This window comes from Podarcis filfolensis (assembly GCF_964270895.1).
Source record: "Podarcis filfolensis genome assembly, chromosome: 18".
Classification (NCBI taxonomy): domain Eukaryota; kingdom Metazoa; phylum Chordata; class Lepidosauria; order Squamata; family Lacertidae; genus Podarcis; species Podarcis filfolensis.
Window position 1 is genome coordinate 9106991 of NC_139622.1, and position 19215 is coordinate 9126205.

General features: G+C 49.4%; 1 protein-coding gene across 1 annotated transcript in view; it reads right to left on the bottom strand.

The window, feature by feature from the left end:
• Positions 1-1122: 1122 nt before the first annotated feature.
• HCN2 (hyperpolarization activated cyclic nucleotide gated potassium and sodium channel 2) overlaps positions 1123-19215 on the bottom strand; it is a 47837-nt gene continuing 29744 nt past the window's right edge. Inside the window, exons 3-8 of the mRNA XM_083594456.1 lie at positions 14583-14744; positions 11064-11282; positions 7407-7553; positions 6417-6657; positions 5479-5643; positions 1123-3882 (exon numbers count right to left, since the gene is read on the bottom strand). Of these exons, the coding sequence (XP_083450582.1) occupies positions 2888-3882; positions 5479-5643; positions 6417-6657; positions 7407-7553; positions 11064-11282; positions 14583-14744 (1929 nt within the window). The 3' untranslated portion in view covers positions 1123-2887. The remainder of the gene's footprint in view (positions 3883-5478; positions 5644-6416; positions 6658-7406; positions 7554-11063; positions 11283-14582; positions 14745-19215) is intronic.

Below are 19215 nucleotides of genomic sequence, written 5' to 3' on the forward strand. Positions count from 1 at the left end.
CAGCAAGAGGGATTGCTGCTTTCGCTGCGCAGCGATCCCTCTTGCTGTTCTGGTTTCTGAGATTCAGAATATTTTTTTTCTTGTTTTCCTCCTCCAAAAACTAGGTGCGTCTTGTGGTCTGGTATGTCTTACAGAGCAAAAAATACGGTATATTGACAGATTTTCTAACCCTGCCATGCCTTCTGCTTATAGAAAGAAGCCCGGTTTTTAAAAGATATAGATGGGCTGCCTTCAATGAATTCCTACTCAGAGGAGACCCATTGAGATAAAGGGACCAGAGATTCTCAGAAGACTGGAATAAACATGCGAACTATTTGAAAAGCAGCCGTAATTAACAGATCACGCTAGCAGGACCACAAGAAGTTTTGCAAGGAGGAATATATGAAATATTGTAAGGGAGGCTATGATGAGAGAGTCAATAGATAATGAAAAGCAATAGTGAAATTAAGAAATGTAAATTAAGTGGGAAAATTGGAAAATTTTCAGATGGGGTTGATGGAAGTCCAGAAAAACTGTATAAGGTGTGACCTGTGTTGAATGACTATTGAAAATTATATATTAAAAAACTAATAAATATATAAATGCAAGTCGCATTTATTTCAATGCTCCAAGGAGGACAAATATTTGGTACAATGCGGTATCTTGGAGGAGACTGGCGGGAACTAATTATTATTATTATTATTATTATTATTATTATTATTATTATTATTAAAATTTGCATACTGCCCAATAGCCATAGATCTCAAGGCAGCTGACAACGTAAAATTGCAACATGAAAAATGCAAAATAGATGACGAAAACAACAAGAAGGAAAGCAATAACCCCTTCTTCCACAACAGATTTTAAAGGGCATAGGGCGTCAATCACCCCAAGGCCCGGTTGAAGAGGAACGTTTTCGCCTGGCACCTAAAGGTGTACAGCGGTCCCTTGGTTCTCAAACGCCTTGGTACTCAAACCACTTGGAACCCAAACACTGCAAACCCGGAAGGTTTGCGAACTTTTTCCAGAAGCCGAACGTGCGCCGTTTTGAGTGTTACGCTTCTGATTTGAGTGTTACACTGAGGTCTGTCTGTTTTTGCTATTTATTTTGGGTTTCTGTTTTTGCGGCTCTTTTTCTGTGACTGCGTGGAACCCAGTTCAGCTACTGATTTTTTGATTGTGTGACAGCAGTACATTGCTTATTGCTTTCGTTTTATGGATCCATGGTCTCGTTCGATAGTAAAATCCATGTTACATTGCCGTTTTAGGGGTTGTTTTTAAAAGTCTGGAACGGATTAATCCGTTTCGAATTACTTCCTATGGGAAAGCGCGCCTTGGTTTTGGAACGCTTTGGTTTTGGAACGGACCTCCGAAACAGATTAAGTTTGAGAACCAAAGTACCACTGTATATGTTCTGTGAAACGCATTTGTTTTAAACCATTGGTTACGCTGGCTGTTTGGGGGGGGCTGACGGGAATTGGGGGTCTCTGAGGGGGCACACACAGAGAGCCTCCAAATTCCCCCCCCCTCCACACACAAACACCCCATGCAATTGCGTTTCCACTGATCACCACTGTCAGGTAGACTGGCTCTGAATGTGGATGCTCTGTTTTAACTTTTGCAGTTAAGTAAGTAAAGTAAAATAAGCCACATGGAAGGAACACTAAGAAGCTAAATTAGTCCAGCTGGAACAGATCACCAGACCATCAAGACCAGTACCTCGACTCCCAACACCAGTAGGAAGCAGCCAGTGATATACTGCCTTCAGCGATGAATTTTTTCCCGACGCTCCAAAGGGCCGGGAAACCCGCAAATCCCGCCAACGCACACGCGAGGAAACAAACGGGGGGGGGGGGAGGTTGTCGCTAGAACTGCCCTCCCTGAATTTGCCCGAAACCTTGTGGCAGTGAGTTCCGTAAGCTGCTAACGACAGGCTTTCAACAGGAAGGCACTAGAGAGGAAAGTTTGGGTGGGGGGCGGAATAGCAGACAGGCAAAAACACACAAATCCTTCTCCACGGATTGGGGACTTCCAGAGAACCCACTCGCCATTTCCCCAAATGTCGCACCCGGTATTTAATACGTCCCCCCACAAAAAATTAAAGCCTTTTAGCAGGCATGCAAAGACAGGAAAACCAGGTTTTCACAGGAGGCGGAGGGTTCGACTGCTGGCAAAGTGTGGGGCCGCCGCCGCCGCAAATCCCCTCTCTCCAACGACACCACTTTTTCCTAACTGTCCCTCCCCAAAATCCCCTTCCTTCCGGGGTTCTCCGTGGAGCGGTTGCATAAGGCTCTGCGCATGTGGTCTTTTACCGTATAGATATCTATAATTGATATTAACTGTTGGAGATATATATGTATTTATGCATGTATATATCTTACACATATTGGGTTAAAGTTGCGCGTTAAGTCTAGAATATGGCTTTTGGTGGTGCAGTCACAGCAGGGCGAGGTGGGATGGAGAGGAGATGGGGTCACCGGGAGCCAAACTTTGGTCAGGAGCGACGGGTGACGGTGGAGGGGCAGCTGGCTCTCTTAATCTCTCTCTCTCTCAACACACACTCAAATACCAACACCCCCCTAACAGGGCTCCCCCCTAAACTTTCCCCAGCTTCTGTACGAACCATGGGAGTTCCTGCCCCACTTTCCCCACAAGCAGGCTTCGTAAGCTGCCCGGCGGGCCCCCGGCGTTGCGGCGGGCACCGGGGCACGACACCCATCCGCCCGAAGATCTGGCCTGCCCCCCTTTTCCCCTTGCCACCAGTTTTGTGCAGCAAAAGGAGCGGTCCGCAAGAGAGAAAAGGCGCCCCCGCGATGGGCACTGAAGTGGCGCCTTGCCGCCAGCCGGGTTGGGGGTGCCGCCCTCACCCCGCGGCCGCCACGGTGCCGCCGGCTGCTCGGGTCAAAGGTCACAAGTTGGAAGGAAGCCTGGATTTTGCTGGGTCTGTGTCGGGCGTGCTAAGGGCAGAGTCCTTGCGGGCAGCACCCGAGTCCGGCGGTGGTGTAGGGGACCCCACGGGCACCGGGTGGGGCAAGCTCCCACGGGCTGGAGGCGCAGCCCCCCGGGGCGTACCTCCGGGGCTCTGGGCGGAGGGGGCCGGCGAGGGGGAAGAGGAGGCCGGGGACGCCCCTTGGCCTTGCCCCGCGGCGATGGAGGAAGAGGACTCGCCGGCGGACGGCGGCGGGCTTTGGCCCATGGTCTGAGAGACGCCATGCGGCAGCGACGGCTGCGAGGCCGAGAGTGGGCGCGTCTCCTGGCTTAGGCTGCTGGTGGGGAGCGCCTGCGTGCTTTTGTGCGCCGCTAGCCGCTGTGGCGAGCCGGGCGCCTTCTGCTGAGTCAGCGAGAGCTGGGAGCCCGACTGGCCTTTGGCGCCGCCGTAGGGGAACGTCCGGCTGGCCAGGGGGCTTTGCACGGGCGGCCTAGGCGCCACTGCGGGGAAGGGGGCGGGAGGCTGCTGTGTCGGCGGGCGCTGCGGTGGCTGTGGCTGCGGCGCGCCGTGTTGTTGTTGTTGCTGCTGTTGCTGCTGTTGTTGTTGCTGCAGGTTGAGCTGCTGGTGTTGTTGCAGCAGCGCTGGCGAGATGGCGAAGGGCCCCGGGACGGCGCCTTGGTACTGCAGCCGGCGCACCATGCGCGGGGACCCCAGTCCCAGAGGCCCCACCAACGGGCTGGCCATCTGCGGGCAGAAACTCATGGCCACGGCCTGCTGGAGCGTGGCGATGGCCGATGTCACCTGGGGCTGAGGCGCTGGGGCAAACATGGCCGCGTGATGATGGAGTTCCGCCTGTTGGACCATCTCGCGGTCGTAGCGGACGATCTCCTGTATGATCTCGTTCTCCTGGTTGTTGAAGACGCCCGAGTTGAGGTCGTGCTGGACTTTGTGCAGCAGGATGGAGTTCTTCTTGCCTGGCGGGGAGAGGGGGAAAAGGAGAGAGGATCAACATTGTAGCATCATACTCATGATAATAGGGATGCGGGCGGCGCTGTGGGTTAAACCACAGAGCCTAGGACTTGCCGATCAGAAGGTCGGCGGTTCAAATCCCCGCAATGACGGGGTGAGCTTCCATTGCTCGGTCCCTGCTCCTGCCAACCTAGCAGTTCGAAAGCACGTCAAAGTGCAAGTAGATAAATAGGTACCGCTCCGGCGGGAAGGTAAACGGTGTTTCCGTGTGCTGCTCTGGTTCTCCAGAAGCAGCTTACTCCTGCTGGCCACATGACCTGGAAGCTGTACGCCGGCTCCCTCGGCCAGTAAAGCGAGATGAGCGCCGCAACCCCAGAGTCGGTCGCGACTGGACCTAATGGTCGGGGGTCCCTTTACCTTATGTCGTTCGGATGCCTGATGATCGTCTTCCAAAGAAACTACTCTATTCCTTACTTAAGAGTGGAAAGCGTAATGCTGGTGGTCAACAAAAGAGGTTCAAAGACTCTTTCAAGGCAAATATTAAAAAATGTAGTATGAACACCGACAACTGGGAAACACTGGCCTGTGAGCGCTCCAGTTGGAGAACAGCCTTTCCCAAAGGTGTCGTGGGCTTTGAAGACACTCGAACTCAGGACGCAAGGGAGAGACGTGCTAAGAGGAAGGCACGCTTGGCAAACCCTCACCGGGATCAACTCCCACCTGGAAACCAACGTCCCCACTGTGGAAGGACGTGGGGATCCAGAATTGGCCTCCACAGTCATTATGAACTCACTGTTAAAACCGTGTTTGTGGAAGACAAACCAGTGATTGCCAAAGAAAATGAAGATCATCATCATCATCATCACTCTCAGTGGCGCTGAAAGTGGTACTGCCGGAAACCGCAAGCGGGGAGAGTCTTGTGTTCGAATTCCGTGGAGACTTTCCCTGATCTGGTTGCTCAGGCTGCCGGACAAGGTTGGCCAGCCGCTGGCCTGACCCACCAAGGCTCTTCCGATACTCCCTCAGCTCAGTCTGTGTGAAGCTGGGAGATTTCAGTCGACAGAGCACGACTCTTAATCTCAAGGTTGCGGGTTCGAGCCCCAGGTTGGGCGAAAGATTCCTGCATTGGAGGGGGCTGGACTAGATGCCTCACGGGGTCCCTTCCGACTCTACAATTCTGATTCTGATCAAGCGCAAGATGCTAGAATAGAGGGGCCCCTTTGGAAAAAACTCTGGATGTACATTTCTAAAATATAAGATAAAAAACAAATAAAATAAAACCTACATCCAGCAACAGTGTTTTGTGTTGTGTACATTGCTGTCAACGTTTCCCTTTTTTTAAGGGAAATTCCCTTATTCCGAATAGGATTCCTCGCAAGAAAAGGGAAAAGTGAACAGCTATGGTTGTGCACGCTCCTACGATGTAAGTCATGGGCCCCGCCTGCTCCCTAAAATATCACCAGTTTGCTCCTTTCTATATACAGGGTGCCTACATTCTGCTATTTATAATTATTAGTAGTCTGCCAAGGCTCTTCTACCCCTTCTGAAGTTGAGGAATGGGGCAGAATTTCCCCCATGGGGTGGGGGACCCCACAAAATACCTATGCGGTCTAGGCGGTCGATGGCGACTGTTTCGAAAGCTCGTCTCATCATGGGATATTCCTCCAAGACTTCGTTGAAGTTGTCCACCGAGAGGGAGTAGAGGCGGCAGTACGTGTCTGCTCGGACGCTGGCTGTACGCCGGCCTCTGGTCAGCAGGCAGATTTCTGCAAGGCAAGATAGGGAAAAAGCTTTTTTTTCCAGCACACAAACACACACAGAGGCAACACGGATTTCGGTCGCAACCCCCGCCAAGGGAATAAAACCCCACCACGCCGTACATAGCTGTCAACTTACATATTTGAAAATAAAGGACCAGCAGCCTCGAAAATAAGGGATCAGCAGCCAAAATAAGGGATTTTCCAAGCACAGGTATGTTCAATTTCTGAGCCCCTCCGAGCCAAAGGCAGAAAGCCCAGCCAGCAGCCAAACGGAGCCTCAAGCGGTGGTTCCCACAGCGCAGCAACCCGGCAAAGGGGATGCAGCAAGGAAAACCACCGTCACCTCTCCGCTGGGAAGCGCTGAGCAAAGGCGAGTCCCCAGGCAACGCGGCCGATTGGATCGGCACAAGGCATGCAAGCTCCACCCCCCAGTCATTCTTAGACTTCTTATTGGGTGAGCAAGGCAGCCAAGCAACACAGTTGGAGCCTCCCTCCTCCCTGGCCGGCAGGGAGGGAGGGAGAGGAGCTGCTTCCTTTGAAACCCGGGAAATTTAAGGGACATCATCAATAAGGGACAGCAGCGGGACACGGCTCTGGGATACAGGACTTACCAGCCAAATAAGGAACGGTTGACAGCTATGACACCGTATCACCTCAAAAAGCTTACTGGTCTGGTCCATGGGGTTACGAAGAGTCGGACACGACTAAACGACTAAACAACATTTAGGGAGGGGAAATGACAACCCCCCCTGCCCTATATTTTAGACCCTGAGCCTCACCTCCAAAATAGGAGCCATCTGAGAGCTTCATCTCCTTGTTGCCCTTGGTGAGGACACTGACCACGCCGTGCTGGATGAAATACATCTTCTTGCCAATGGTTCCCTCCCGGATGATGTAGTCACCTGGCTGGAAGACCTCGAACTTCAGCTTCGTCAACATGGCGGTGACAAAGTTGGGGTCAGCATTGGCGAAGAGAGGCATGGAGGCCACCAGTTTACGGCAGTTGAAGTTGACAATCTCCTGGAGAGAAGGGCGGGAGAAGGAACGGGGGGCGGTGAGCAGTGCCGGATTTACGTATAAGCTAAACAAGCGATAGCTTAGGGCCCCGCTCTCTTGGGGGCGCCAAAAAAATTTAAAGGAAAAAACCTGGATGTACATTTCCAAAATATAAGATACAAAACAAATAAAATAAAACCTACATACAGCAACAGTGTTTTGTGTTGTGTTGGCTCCTAGGATATAAGTCATGGGCCCTGCCTGCTCACCTGCTCCCTAAAATATCACTGGTTTGCTCCTTTCTATATATAGGGTGCCTACATTCTGCTATTTATAATTATTAGTAAAGGTAAAGGGACCCCTGACCATTAGGTCCAGTCATGGACGACTCTGGGGTTGCGGCGCTCATCTCGCTTTACTGGCCAAGGGAGCTGGCGTACAGCTTCCAGGTCATGTGGCCAGCAGGACTAAGCCGCTTCTGGCGAACCAGAGCAGCGCACGGAAACACCGTTTACCTTCCCGCCGGAGCGGTACCTATTTATCTACTTGCACTTTGACGTGCTTTTGAACTGCTAGGTTGGCAGGAGCAGGGACCGGGCAATGGGAGCTCACCCCGTCGTCGCGGGGATTCGAACCGCTGACCTTCTGATCGGCAAGTCCTAGGCTCTGTGGTTTAACCCACAGCGCCACCCCAGTTTAAAAATCCAGCCTTTAATCTGTAACCCATTTCACAAGCTGCCCTCAGGATGCAAGGGAGAAAGGACAACTCTTACCTCTCTCAGAGGCTCGTTCAGTTCCTCAAGGATGCTGTCCTCATCGAACATCTTGCCTTGATAGCGGTGCTCATAGTAATCGTGGATTTTCTGTCGGAAGTCGGCAGGAAGCTTGTGGAAAGACATATACTGTTCCACTTGTTTGTACTGCGGGAAGAAGAGAGAGAAACTGCAGTGAGCGTGAAGGCATTTTGAACCCTTAATTTATTGATATATGGCATTTGAAGGTTATGATTCATTGGGCCAAGGATTTTGGGTGTAATATACAGCTGAGTGATTGGGTAAAATTATGGAAAGAAGGTTTAAAATTTACTGCATGCAATGCCCTAAAGGAAAATGTGATGAAAATGATGTATAGATGGCATATTACATCCGTAAAGTTAGCAAAAATGTATAAAGTCAGTAATAAATGTTGGAAATGTCAAGAAAAAGAGGGAACATTTTATCACATGTGGTGGGAATGTAAAAAGGTGAAATGCTTCTGGGAGATGATATATAATGAGATGAAAAAAATGTTGAAATATACATTGATAAAGAAACCAGAAGCATTTCTTTTGGGTATTGTTGGAAATGATATAAATAGAAAGGAATGTAAGCTTTTCTCACATGCAATAACAGCAGCAAGAATATTATTGGCCCAAAAATGGAAGCAAGAAAAATTACCGAAGATTGAAGAATGGAGGATGAAGTTAATGGACTATGCAGAACTAGATAAACTAAGAGGAAGGATCCGAAACCGGCAGGACCAGAAATTCACGGAAGACTGGAGTAAATTGACGGACTATCTGAAAAGTATTTGTGAAGATCAGACGATGTTTGTAGGTTTGCAAGAAGTTTTGTGAGGAGGAGTATTGGAATTATGGCAAAAATGGACAAAGGGGAGGATGATTTGTTAAGAAATGTAAAGGCAATATAAAGTTTAGAAATGCATAAGAAGTGGTGAAAACGGTGGATCATCCGAGGTGCTGATGGAAGTCTAAAAAGATCGTATAAGTGATGTTTTGTGGTACACTTGATAATTTATATGTTAAAATCAATAAAAATTATTTTTTAAAAAAATATTGATATGTGTGGACTGATTTCACAAAGCCAAGCTAAGCTAAGCAGATATATAAGATTGAATGTTGCTCATCTCGGCGCTCATCTCGCTTTATTGGCCGAGGGAGCCGGCATACAGCTTCCAGGTCATGTGGCCAGCAGGACTAAGCCGCTTCTGGAGAACCAGAGCAGCGCACGGAAACGCCATTTACCTTCCCGCTGGAGCGGTACCTATTTATCTACTTGTACTTCGTGCTTTCGAACTGCTAGGCTGGCAGGAGCAGGGACCGAGCAACGGGAGCTCACCCCGTCACGGGGATTCGAACCGCCGACCTTCTGATCGGCAAACCCTAGGCTCTGTGGTTTAACCCACAGCGCCACCCGTCTCCCTCCAAAAACTTTCAGCTTAAGTCCCATAAAAACAGCTTTTACCAGAGGAATCGCCAGTATTAAATAAACGGCGGCAATTGCTGACACTACCACCTGAAGCAACATGTCCCAAACGGTGGGAATCAAACCTGGTTATTTGGATCCCTGAGCAGAACATTTAGTCGGCCGTGAAGCATCGTTGGACGCCAGGAAAGCCCATGCAGAAAACAGTCCTTTCTTTGAGACAGCAACCTCCTTAATAAGCCGCCTCCTCTTGTGAGAGATAGAAAGCCAGAGATCTTCACCACGGCCTGAAAAACCGCTTGACCTACAAAGTCTAGAAAGGTGAGATTTGCCCTACAGGTTTGCCTGGCAGGAATGCCAAGGCGTTGGCGACAGAGAACTCTCTTTGCTTTCTGCATCTTGCGCCAACCGCCAGCCCCACGAGGCCTGGCTGTCAGAATATGGGTGGCAGTCGCATCCGGAGATCGCTCAGTCGAAGCGGTTTTTTTTGGTGGTGTGGGTGCCTCTGAGGACCCAACGAGGTTGTCAAAAAAAGAGCCTTTTGCTTCAGGAGACAGGAAGAGGGCTGGTCAAAACAGCCTCCAGCCGTCGGCTCTAAAACCAAGCTGTCATCTATCCCTTAAAGATTTTCACGGGGAAAGGAAAGGAGTGATTCCTCAATTGAAAATAAATATTCTTTAACAGAAAGCAGAGAAGACGGATGTTCGCATGGGTCGGAGGTTTTTAATACAGCAATCCTATGTTCTTTCACGTAAACACCAGGTGGAAATATTTTCTCATTTACTGCTGCATTTATTTTTCTATTTCTCTCTCTTTCCTCCCTTTATTTCTATTGTTCCTTTCTTTCTTTCTTCCCTCCCCCCACACAGCTGCAATTTTACTGTTGTTATGGGAAAATCTCAACAAAAAAATCTGATCAAAAGAAAAGAAGATTGAGATCCTCTTGGTTCTTAAAAGACTCTTGGTTCTAAAGGAAGAATTAAATAGGAGACCTTATTGCTCCCTATATATTGACATACATATCGATAGATTAAATAAAATCATATCTACTGTGTCTCAGGGCAGTGGGAGAAAGGAGAGGTTGTAATGGAAATGACCGCAGGGCTCTGTTTCTGCTTTCCTTGTTCCCAGCTAGATGGAGCTTCCACATTCAGGAGCAATCTACCGCCATAGGAATAAATGCGAAAGAGCAGGAACGTATGAGGTTTGTCACACTCGTGCTCTCCCTGGGACAAGGAAACGCTGGGACAAGACGCTGAAGGAGTGTCTCCACCTCCATCGTTCTGCCTGGACACTGAGGTCCAGCGCAGAGGGCCTTCTGGCAGTTCCCTCCCTGCAAGAAGCCAAGTTACAGGGAACCAGGCAGAGGGCCTTCTCGGTGGTGGCACCCGCCCTGTGGAACGCCCTCCCACCAGATGTCAAAGAGAAAAAGAACTACCAGACTTTTAGAAGACATCTGAAGGCAGCCCTGTTTAGGGAATCTTTTAATGTTTAATGTTGTTGTTGTTTAGTCGTTTAGTTGTGCCCGACTCTTTGTGACCCCCTGGACCAGAGCACGCCAGGCACTCCTGTCTTCCACTGCCTCCCCCAGTTTGGTCAAACTCATGCTAGCCACTTCGAGAACACTGTCCCACCATCTGGCCCTCTGTCGTCCCCTTCTCCTTGTGCCCTCCATCTTTCCCAACATCAGGGTCTTTTCCAGGGAGTCTTCTCTTCTCATGAGGTGGCCAAAGTCTTGGAGCCTCAGCTTCACGATCTGTCCTTCCAGTGAGCATTCAGGGCTGATTTCTTTCAGAATGGAGAGGTTTGATCTTCTTGCAGTCCATGGGACTCTCAAGAGTCTCCTCCAGCACCAGAATTCAAAAGCATCCATTCTCCGGCAATCAGCCCTCTTTATGGTCCAGCTCTCACTTCCATACATCACTGCTGGGAAAACCATAGCTTGAACTATACGGACCTTTGTTGGCAAGGTGATGTCTCTGCTTTTTAATGTTTAATAGGTTATTGTATTTTAGTGTTTTGTTGTAAGCCGCCCAGAGTGGCTGGGGAGACCCAGCCAGATGGGCAGGGTATAAATAATAAATTATTATTATTATTATTATTATTATTATTATTATTATTAAACAACGGGATCCGTGCCACCGGTCGCCCTGTCTCAGCCACGGAAACGCCACCCAACGGACCGCGCGTCTTTGCGCAACCTCGCCTTCCCTGCCCAACAAATACCTTCTCTTGATACTGGCGCCGGGAGGAATCGAGGGACTGGATGAGGGCTGTGGCATGGCCAATGAACATGGCGTAACATGTGGCTCCCACGATCATGCTCAACATTGTCAGCCAGATGTCGGTCATGCTCTCCGGCGCTTGGCGGCCGTAACCAATGCACAGCATGTGGCTCATCGACTTGAAGAGGGCGAAAGAATACAGTTCGCTCCAGGAGTCGTTCTGGAACAGAGAGAGAGGCAGGTCACAGGAGGAAGTTACCCTTGATCTTAGCCAAATGGCCGAGAAGCGATTATTTTAATGAACTGACTTTTGCACAGCTTCAGAAAGCTTTTACAGAGTTACGACTAAATACAATAAGCTCTGCTTCTAGAGATGGGAGACACAGAGGCATACCAAAAAACGAACGTGTTTGCATCAGGGGATGTTCTGAAGTAGAGGACCTTGTGCATTATATCATGCACTGTCTCTTATATAATGATGCAAGAAAAAGATTTATAGTACCTATAATGACAAGGTCCCCTGGCCAGAACCCCTCGGACATGATTTTATATCTCCTCGCAGGCACAGATAAGTATGTGACCTGGCGTGTAGCACTTTATGCAACTGCTGCTAGGAAAATTAGGGCAAATTATATAGCCAAGGTAGCCATGAACTGTAAAGGAGGTGAATTTATTTGATCCTATCTATCTACCTGAGTATAAATTGCACACTGTATTAATTGACATTGCTTTTAACATTAGTGGCCATGTGATGATTTTAGCTTACGAATTTTATTGTTTAATGTCTTGTTTTGTACATTGGGGTACTTTTATAGCTCTGTTTAGAGTACGTAATGTTTTGATAATATAAATGTTTTAAGTCTTTTTTTATCAATTCAGTATATTTTCTTTAAATTGCCAAATAATTCTGTGTACATTGCGGCAGCCTTTGGCTATGAGCAATAAAACTGACTGAGACTGAGACACAGGAGGCAGCAGGCAGCCTGGGCACAACACAAACCAGTCCTCCTGTCTGACAGGTCCGTGTTTTCGCTATTACAGTCATACCTCGGGTTACAGCCGCTTCAGGTTGCGTTTTTTCGGGTTGCGCACCGCCAAAACCTGGAAGTACCGGAACGGGTTACTTCCGGGTTTTAGCAGTCGCACATGCTTAGAAGTGCTAAATCGAACTTTGTGCATGCGCAGAAGCGCCGAATCGCAACCCGCGTGTGCACGGACGCAGGTTGCGAACGTGCATCCCGCACGGACCATGTTCGCAACCTGAGCATTCACTGTACTAGCTCAACCAGTGCCGGATTTACGTACAGTGGTACCTCTGGTTACATACTTAATTTGTTCCAGAAGTCCATTCTTAACCTGAAACTGTTCTTAACCTGAAGCACCACTTTAGCTAATGGGGTCTCCTGCTGCTGCCGCGTGATTTCTGTTCTCATCCTGAAGCAAAGTTCTTAACCCGAGGTACTATCTCTGGGTTAGTGGAGTCTGTAACCTGAAGCGTATGTAACCTGAGGTACCACTGTATAAGCTAAACAAGCTACAGCTTAGGGCCCCAGTCTCTTGGGGACCCCCGAAAAAAATTAAAGGAAAAAAACTGGATGTACATTTCCAAAATATAAGATAAAGAACAAATAAAATAAAACCTACATACAGCAACGGTGTTTTGTGTTGTGTAGGCTCCTACGATGTATGTCATGGGCCCCGCCTGCTAGCCTGCTCCCTAAAATATCCCTGGTTTGCTCCTTTCTATATATAGGGTGCCTACATTCTGCATGGACATTAGATGATCACCAGGGCTAGCTGGCTAAATTAGTCCTATTTGGGCCAGCGAGGAGACCAGGGGAGAATTAGCTGTGGGATCCCAGAGCGGGTAATCTTCATAAAAAGGGGAGGGGGAGGGAAGGAAGGGGAATAAAAGATCAGGCTGAATTCAAATTAAAGGCCAGGCGGAATAGCTCTGTCTTACAGGCCCTGCGGAAGGAAGTTAAATCCTGCAGGGCCCTGGTCTCATGGGACAGAGCATTCCACCAGGTCGGAGCCACCACTGAAAAGGCCCTGGCCCTGGTGGAGGATAGTCTGACTTCCTTAGGGCCTGGGACCTCTAAACTGTGATTATTCATGGACCTTAAGGTCCTCTGCGGGGCAGACCAGGAGAGGCGGTCCCATAAATACGAGGGCCCTAAGCCACAAAGGGCTTTAAAGGTCATAACCTGTAAACATTTTTCTTTAAGGAAAAAAAAGGACTGTGTAAAACCAAATAAAAAATTACTAGAGAGAGAGGGAGAAAGGAAGGGGGGAAGGGGGGGCTATGTTTCCCCAAGGTCTGCATTTCCGTGATGAGGAGGCAATTAGGGGGACGAAGCTGTTCCTAGTCCTCATGGACTGTTTTTGGGGGACAGGGGGCGGGCAGGTGTGGGGGACTCCCTGGTCCTGAATGGGGTAACTGTGCCCCTGAAGGACCAGGTGCGCAGCCTGGGAGTCATTTTGGACTCACAGCTGTCCATGGAGGCGCAGGTTAATTCTGTGTTCAGGGCGGCTGTCTACCAGCTCCATCTGGTATGCAGGATGAGACCCTATCTGCCTGCGCACTGTCTGGCCAGAGTGGCGCATGCTCTGGTTATCTCCCGCTTGGACTACTGCAATGCGCTCTACGTGGGGCTACCTTTGAAGGTGACCCGGAAACTACAACTAATCCAGAATGCGGCAGCTACACCGGTGACTGGGAGCAGCCGCTGAGACCACATAACACCGGTCCTGAAAGACGTATGTACATTGGCTCCCAGTACGTTTCCGAGAGCAATTCATAGTGTTGGTGCTGACCTTGAAAGCCCTAAATGGCCTTGGTCCAGTATACCTGGAGGAGCGTGTCCCCCCATATCGTTCACTGAGATCCAGCTCCGAGGGCCTTCTGGTGGTTCCCTCACTTGCAGAAGGGAAGCTACCGGGAACCAGGCAGAGGGCCTTCTCAGTAGTGGCACCTGCCCTGTGGAACGCCCTCCCACCAGATGTCAAGGAAATAAACAACTACCAGACCTTTAGAAGACATCTGAAGGCAGCCCTGTTTAGGGAAGCTTTTCATATTTAATGTTGTATTGTTTTTAACACTTGATTGGAAGCCGTCCAGAGTGGCTGGGGAAACTCAGCCAGATGGGCAGGGTATAAATACCGTATTTTTCGCTCTATAAGACGCACCAGACCACAAGACGCACCTAGTTTTTGGAGGAGGAAAACAAGAAAAAAAATATTCTGAGTCTCAGAAGCCAGAACAGCAAGAGGGATCGCTGCGCAGTGAAAGCAGCAATCCCTCTTGCTGTTCTGGCTTCTGGGATAGCTGCGCAGCCTGCATTCGCTCCATAAGACGCACACACATTTCCCCTTACATTTTAGGAGGGAAAAGGTGAGTCTTATAGAGCAAAAATACGGTAATAAATTATTATTATTATTATTATTATTATTATTATTGAGGCCGGCTCCCGGTAGCAAGAGCCAAGATGGGGGAAGATTTCGAGGCAACCAGACTCACCACCATCCCGTTGATGGAGACCCAGCAGTCGCTGGGGAAATCTTGGAGCATGGGAACCAGGAACTGGAGGCAGCCATCCCAGTGACACAGAAGAAGCATCATTCCAATGAGGTTGATGATCCTCATGACGGCGCTGGCCAGGTCGTAGGTCATGTGGAAGATCTGAAAGGGAAACGCATATATTATTTCAGGACTGTAATGGACCGGAGAACTGGGCCCAGGTTAAGAAAATGAATTTCAACAGGGACAAAGGTAAGGTTCTGCACTTAGGCAAGAAGAACCAGGATGGGGGATAGACACGTGGCTTGCTAGCGGTACGTGTGAAAAGGATCTAGGGGTCTTGGTGGACCACAAGCTGAACATGAGCCCACTGTGTGATGCAGCAGCAAAAAAGGCTAATGCTATTCCAGGCTGCATTAAACAAGAATCTAGTGTCCAGATCAAGGGAAGTCATAAAGGTAAAGGTAAAGGGACCCCTGACCATTAGGTCCAGTCGTAACCAACTCTGGGGTTGTGGCGCTCATCTCGCTTTACTGGCCGAGGGAGCCGGCGTACAGCTTCCGGGTCATGTGGCCAGCAGGACTGAGCTGCTTCTGACGAACCAGAGCAGTGCACGGAAACGCCGTCTACCTTCCCACCGGAGTGGTACCTATTTATCTACTTGCACTTTGAGGTGCTTTCGAACTGCTAGGTTGGCAGGAGCAGGGACTGAGCAACGGGAGCTCACCCCGTCGCGGGGATTCGAACCGCCGACCTTCTGATCGGCAAGTCCTAGGCTCTGTGGTTTAACCCACAGCGCCACCCGCGTCCCTAAAAGGGAAGTCATAATCCATAGTCCCGCTCTATTCTGCCCAGCTCAGATCACACCTGTGTCCAGTTCTGGGTGCCACAATTTAAGAAGGATGTTGACAAGCCAGAAAGTGGGCAAAGGAGGGTGACCAAGATTATCAAGGGTCTGGAAACCAAGCCTGATGAGGAACAGTCGAAGGAGCTGGGTATGTTTATCCTGGAAAAGAGGAGATATGAGAGCCACCTTCAGATATCTGAAGGGCTGCCACATGGAAGAGGGAGCACGCTTGTTTTCTCCTGCTCCGGAAGGCAGGACTCGAACCCGTGGCTTCAAGTGACAGGAAAGGAGATTCCGACTAAACATTTGGAAAAACTTTCTGACAGTAAGAGCTGTTCGGCAGTGGAACAGACTCCCACGAGAGGTTGTGACCTCTCCTTCCTTGGAGGATTTTAAGCAGAGGTTGGGGGCCATCTGTCATGGGTACTTTAGCAGAGATTCCTGCATCACAGGGGGTTGGACTAGATGACCGCTGGGGTCCCTTCTAACTCTACGATTCTATGATCTACACCCCACATTTCTGTGATAAGCCAGTTTGGAAGACAAATATCTCAATTGAGACAGATGAAAGGCCAGTTCTAGAGAAATAACACTAAACTGGGTGAGATATATATATATATATCAGCACATTGAAAACAGGGGGGGGCGCAATTACTGTTAAAGTTCTGAAGTTTCGTTCTGTTTCTTTGAAAAGCTCGCCAGACTAAAATGGTCTTAAGAGCCACTTCAAAGACTCTCCTGCACCTACAAAACAGAACAAGATGGCCAGTCCATTGATTTTCCGTTTCGTTCTTTATTTTACTTTAAATTTAAAACAGAAAACGGGTCTGCAGACTCCTCTCGATGCTGCACTCCCAAGAGCAAAAGGAATAATTATTAAAGTTATCATTATGTTTATATCCTGCTCCCCCCCCCCCCAAAGACTGGGGCTCGAAGCAGCTTACGCAAATTAAAACAACACGAAAAAAACCACAGAAAACTAAATACAATGGTACCTCGGGTTAAGTACTTAATTCGTTCCGGAGGTCCATTCTTAACCTGAAACTGTTCTTAACCTGAAGCACCACTTTAGCTAATGGGGCCTCCCGCTGCCGTCGCACGATTTCTGTTCTCAGCCTGAAGCAAAGTTCTTAACCCGAGGTACTATTTCTGGGCTAGCGGAGTCTGTGACCTGAAGTGTCTGTAACCTGAAGCGTATGTAACCTGAGGTACCACTGTACATATAAAAGGCTGAGAGGTGACCAGATTGCTGTCTTCAAATATTTGGAAGATGTACAGTCACACCTCAGGTTACAGACGCTTGAGGTTGTGTTTCTTCGGGTTACAGACCCGCCGAACCCTGGAAGTACCAGAACGGGTTACTTTCGGGTTTCGGCGGTCGCACATGCACAGAAGCGCTAAACAGTTGATGTTTAAAGACAGGTTGGAAATATCGCTAAGCGACTGAGCAGGAAGGTTGATCGAGAGAGGAGGCCCTCTGGTATTCCAACTCTTACTAAGTCCAGTGGTACCTCGGGTTACATACACTTCAGGTTACATACACTTCAGGTTACAGACTCTGCTAACCCAGAAATAGTACCTTGGGTTAAGAACTTTGCTTCAGGATGAGAACAGAAATCGCGCGGCGGCAGCGGGAGGCCCCATTAGCTAAAGTGGTGCTTCAGGTTAAGAACAGTTTCAGGTTAAGAACGGACCTCCGGAACGTGTTAAGTACATAACCAGAGGTACCACTGTAGACGTGCCAGAAATTGAACCCAGGGTTTTGCAGACGTCACAGGTGCGGCCTAATAAAACAGCTCCCGCTTCCCAGAAGTAGTTAAGGCAGGATTCGAACCGGCGACCGCAGTCATTTGCAGCGGGGGGATGGGGCTCTCCCCCACCTGCCCTGTGGACCACCAACGCTGCTGCCGCCGTTTTGATCGCAGGCTCGAGGCAGCGTGGAAATAGCTCTCTCTCTCTCTGCGCGGAGGAAACGCAATCACAAAAGGCTCGTCGTTTGACGAGGACGTATTAATTGTTCCAACATTCAATCTAGCGGGTAATTACAGCTGGGGTCAGGGGAGAGACAAGGGCCTCTCTGCGGCGCATGGCCTGCGTCGAGGGGGGGGGAGCCGGCATGTGGAAGCTCGCAGCCGATGCACAGATGCTCCCCTTCCGGCAAAAATTACGACACGGAGATGGCTGCAGTTTCTCTGCGAGACGCAGAAGGACAGGGCAAAAGCGTGGACACGAGGCAGCATCCACCTTTGGGGTCCTGCCATGTCCCGCTCCAGGCCATAAACTCCCCCCCCCGGCTCCATAAACTCATCCGCCGTGCCCCCTACCCAACCAAAAGCATCTACCTTGGATCTCAAATGCCTCGTCTCCTGAACAAATCCGCTCCCGAACGATCGAAACCCGGAAGTGATTGTTCCAGTTTGCGAACTGTCGTATCTTCCGTCTATAAGACGCCCCCCATGTATAAGACGCCTCCTATTTGGGGGGGCTCCGATTTAAGAAAATGGGGGGGGGGAGAGATACAGTGGTACCTTGGGTTAAGAACTTAATTCGTTCCAGAGGTCTGTTCTTACCCTGAAACTGTTCTTAACCTGAGGTACCACTTTAGCTAATGGGGCCTCACGCTGCCGCCGCATGATTTCTGTTCTCATCCTGAAGCAAAGTTCTTAACCCGAGGTACTATTTCTGGGTTAGCGGAGTCTGTAACCTGAAGCGTATGTAACCTGAAGCGTATGTAACCTGAGGTACCACTGTACTATCCATGTATAAGACGAGCCCAGATTTTGAACATTAAAAAGGTAAAGGGACCCCTGACCATTAGGTCCAGTCGTGACGGACTCTGAGGTTGCAGTGCTCATCTCGCTTTACTGGCCAAGGGAGCCGGCGTACAGCTTCCGGGTCATGTGGCCAGCATGACTAAGCCGCTTCTGGCAAACCAGAGCAGCGCACGGAAACGCCGTTTACCTTCCCGCCAGAGCGATACCTATTTATCTACTTGCACTTTGATGTACTTTCGAACTGCTAGGTGGGCAGGAGCAGGGACCGAGCAACGGGAGCTCACCCCGTCGCGGGGTTTCGAACCGCCAATCTTCTGATCGGCAAGCCCAAGAGGCTCCGTGGTTTATTTTAGAGTAAAAAAGCATAGTCTTATACACGGAAAAGTATAGTATTTTCGGAAGCTGAACGTCCAGGGCGGCTTCTGCGCATGCGCAAAGCACGATTTAGCGCTTCTGCACATGCGCAACCGCCGAAACCTGGAAGTAATCCATTGCGGTACTTCCGGGTTTTGGCAGTCCGTAACCCAAAAAACCTGAAAAAGACCCTGATGTTGGGAAAGATGGAGGGCACAAGGAGAAGGGGACGACGGAGGACGAGATGGTGGGACAGTGTTCTTGAAGCTACCAGCATGAGTTTGACCAAAGTGCGGGAGGCAGTGGAAGACAGGTGTGCTTGGCGTGCTCTGGTCCAGGGGGTCACGAAGAATCGGACACGACTAAACGACTAAACAACAACAACAACCCGAAAAAAACGCAACCTGAAGCATCTGTAACCCGAGGTATGACTGTATCCTTTGGCTGCTATCCACACTCACGCTGCTAATAACATGTTCTCTAAGAAGTTTAGTCGAGATTCCTGCCTTGCAGGGGGCGGAGGTGTCCCTCAAGATTCCTTCCAACCCTAAAATTATAAGATTCCAAGTACATCACACTCTGTTCAGCATCATTTACTTTCAAGTAAGTAGCTGCAAATGCCAAACTAAAGCCCTTTATTTTTCTCCTTGTTTATACC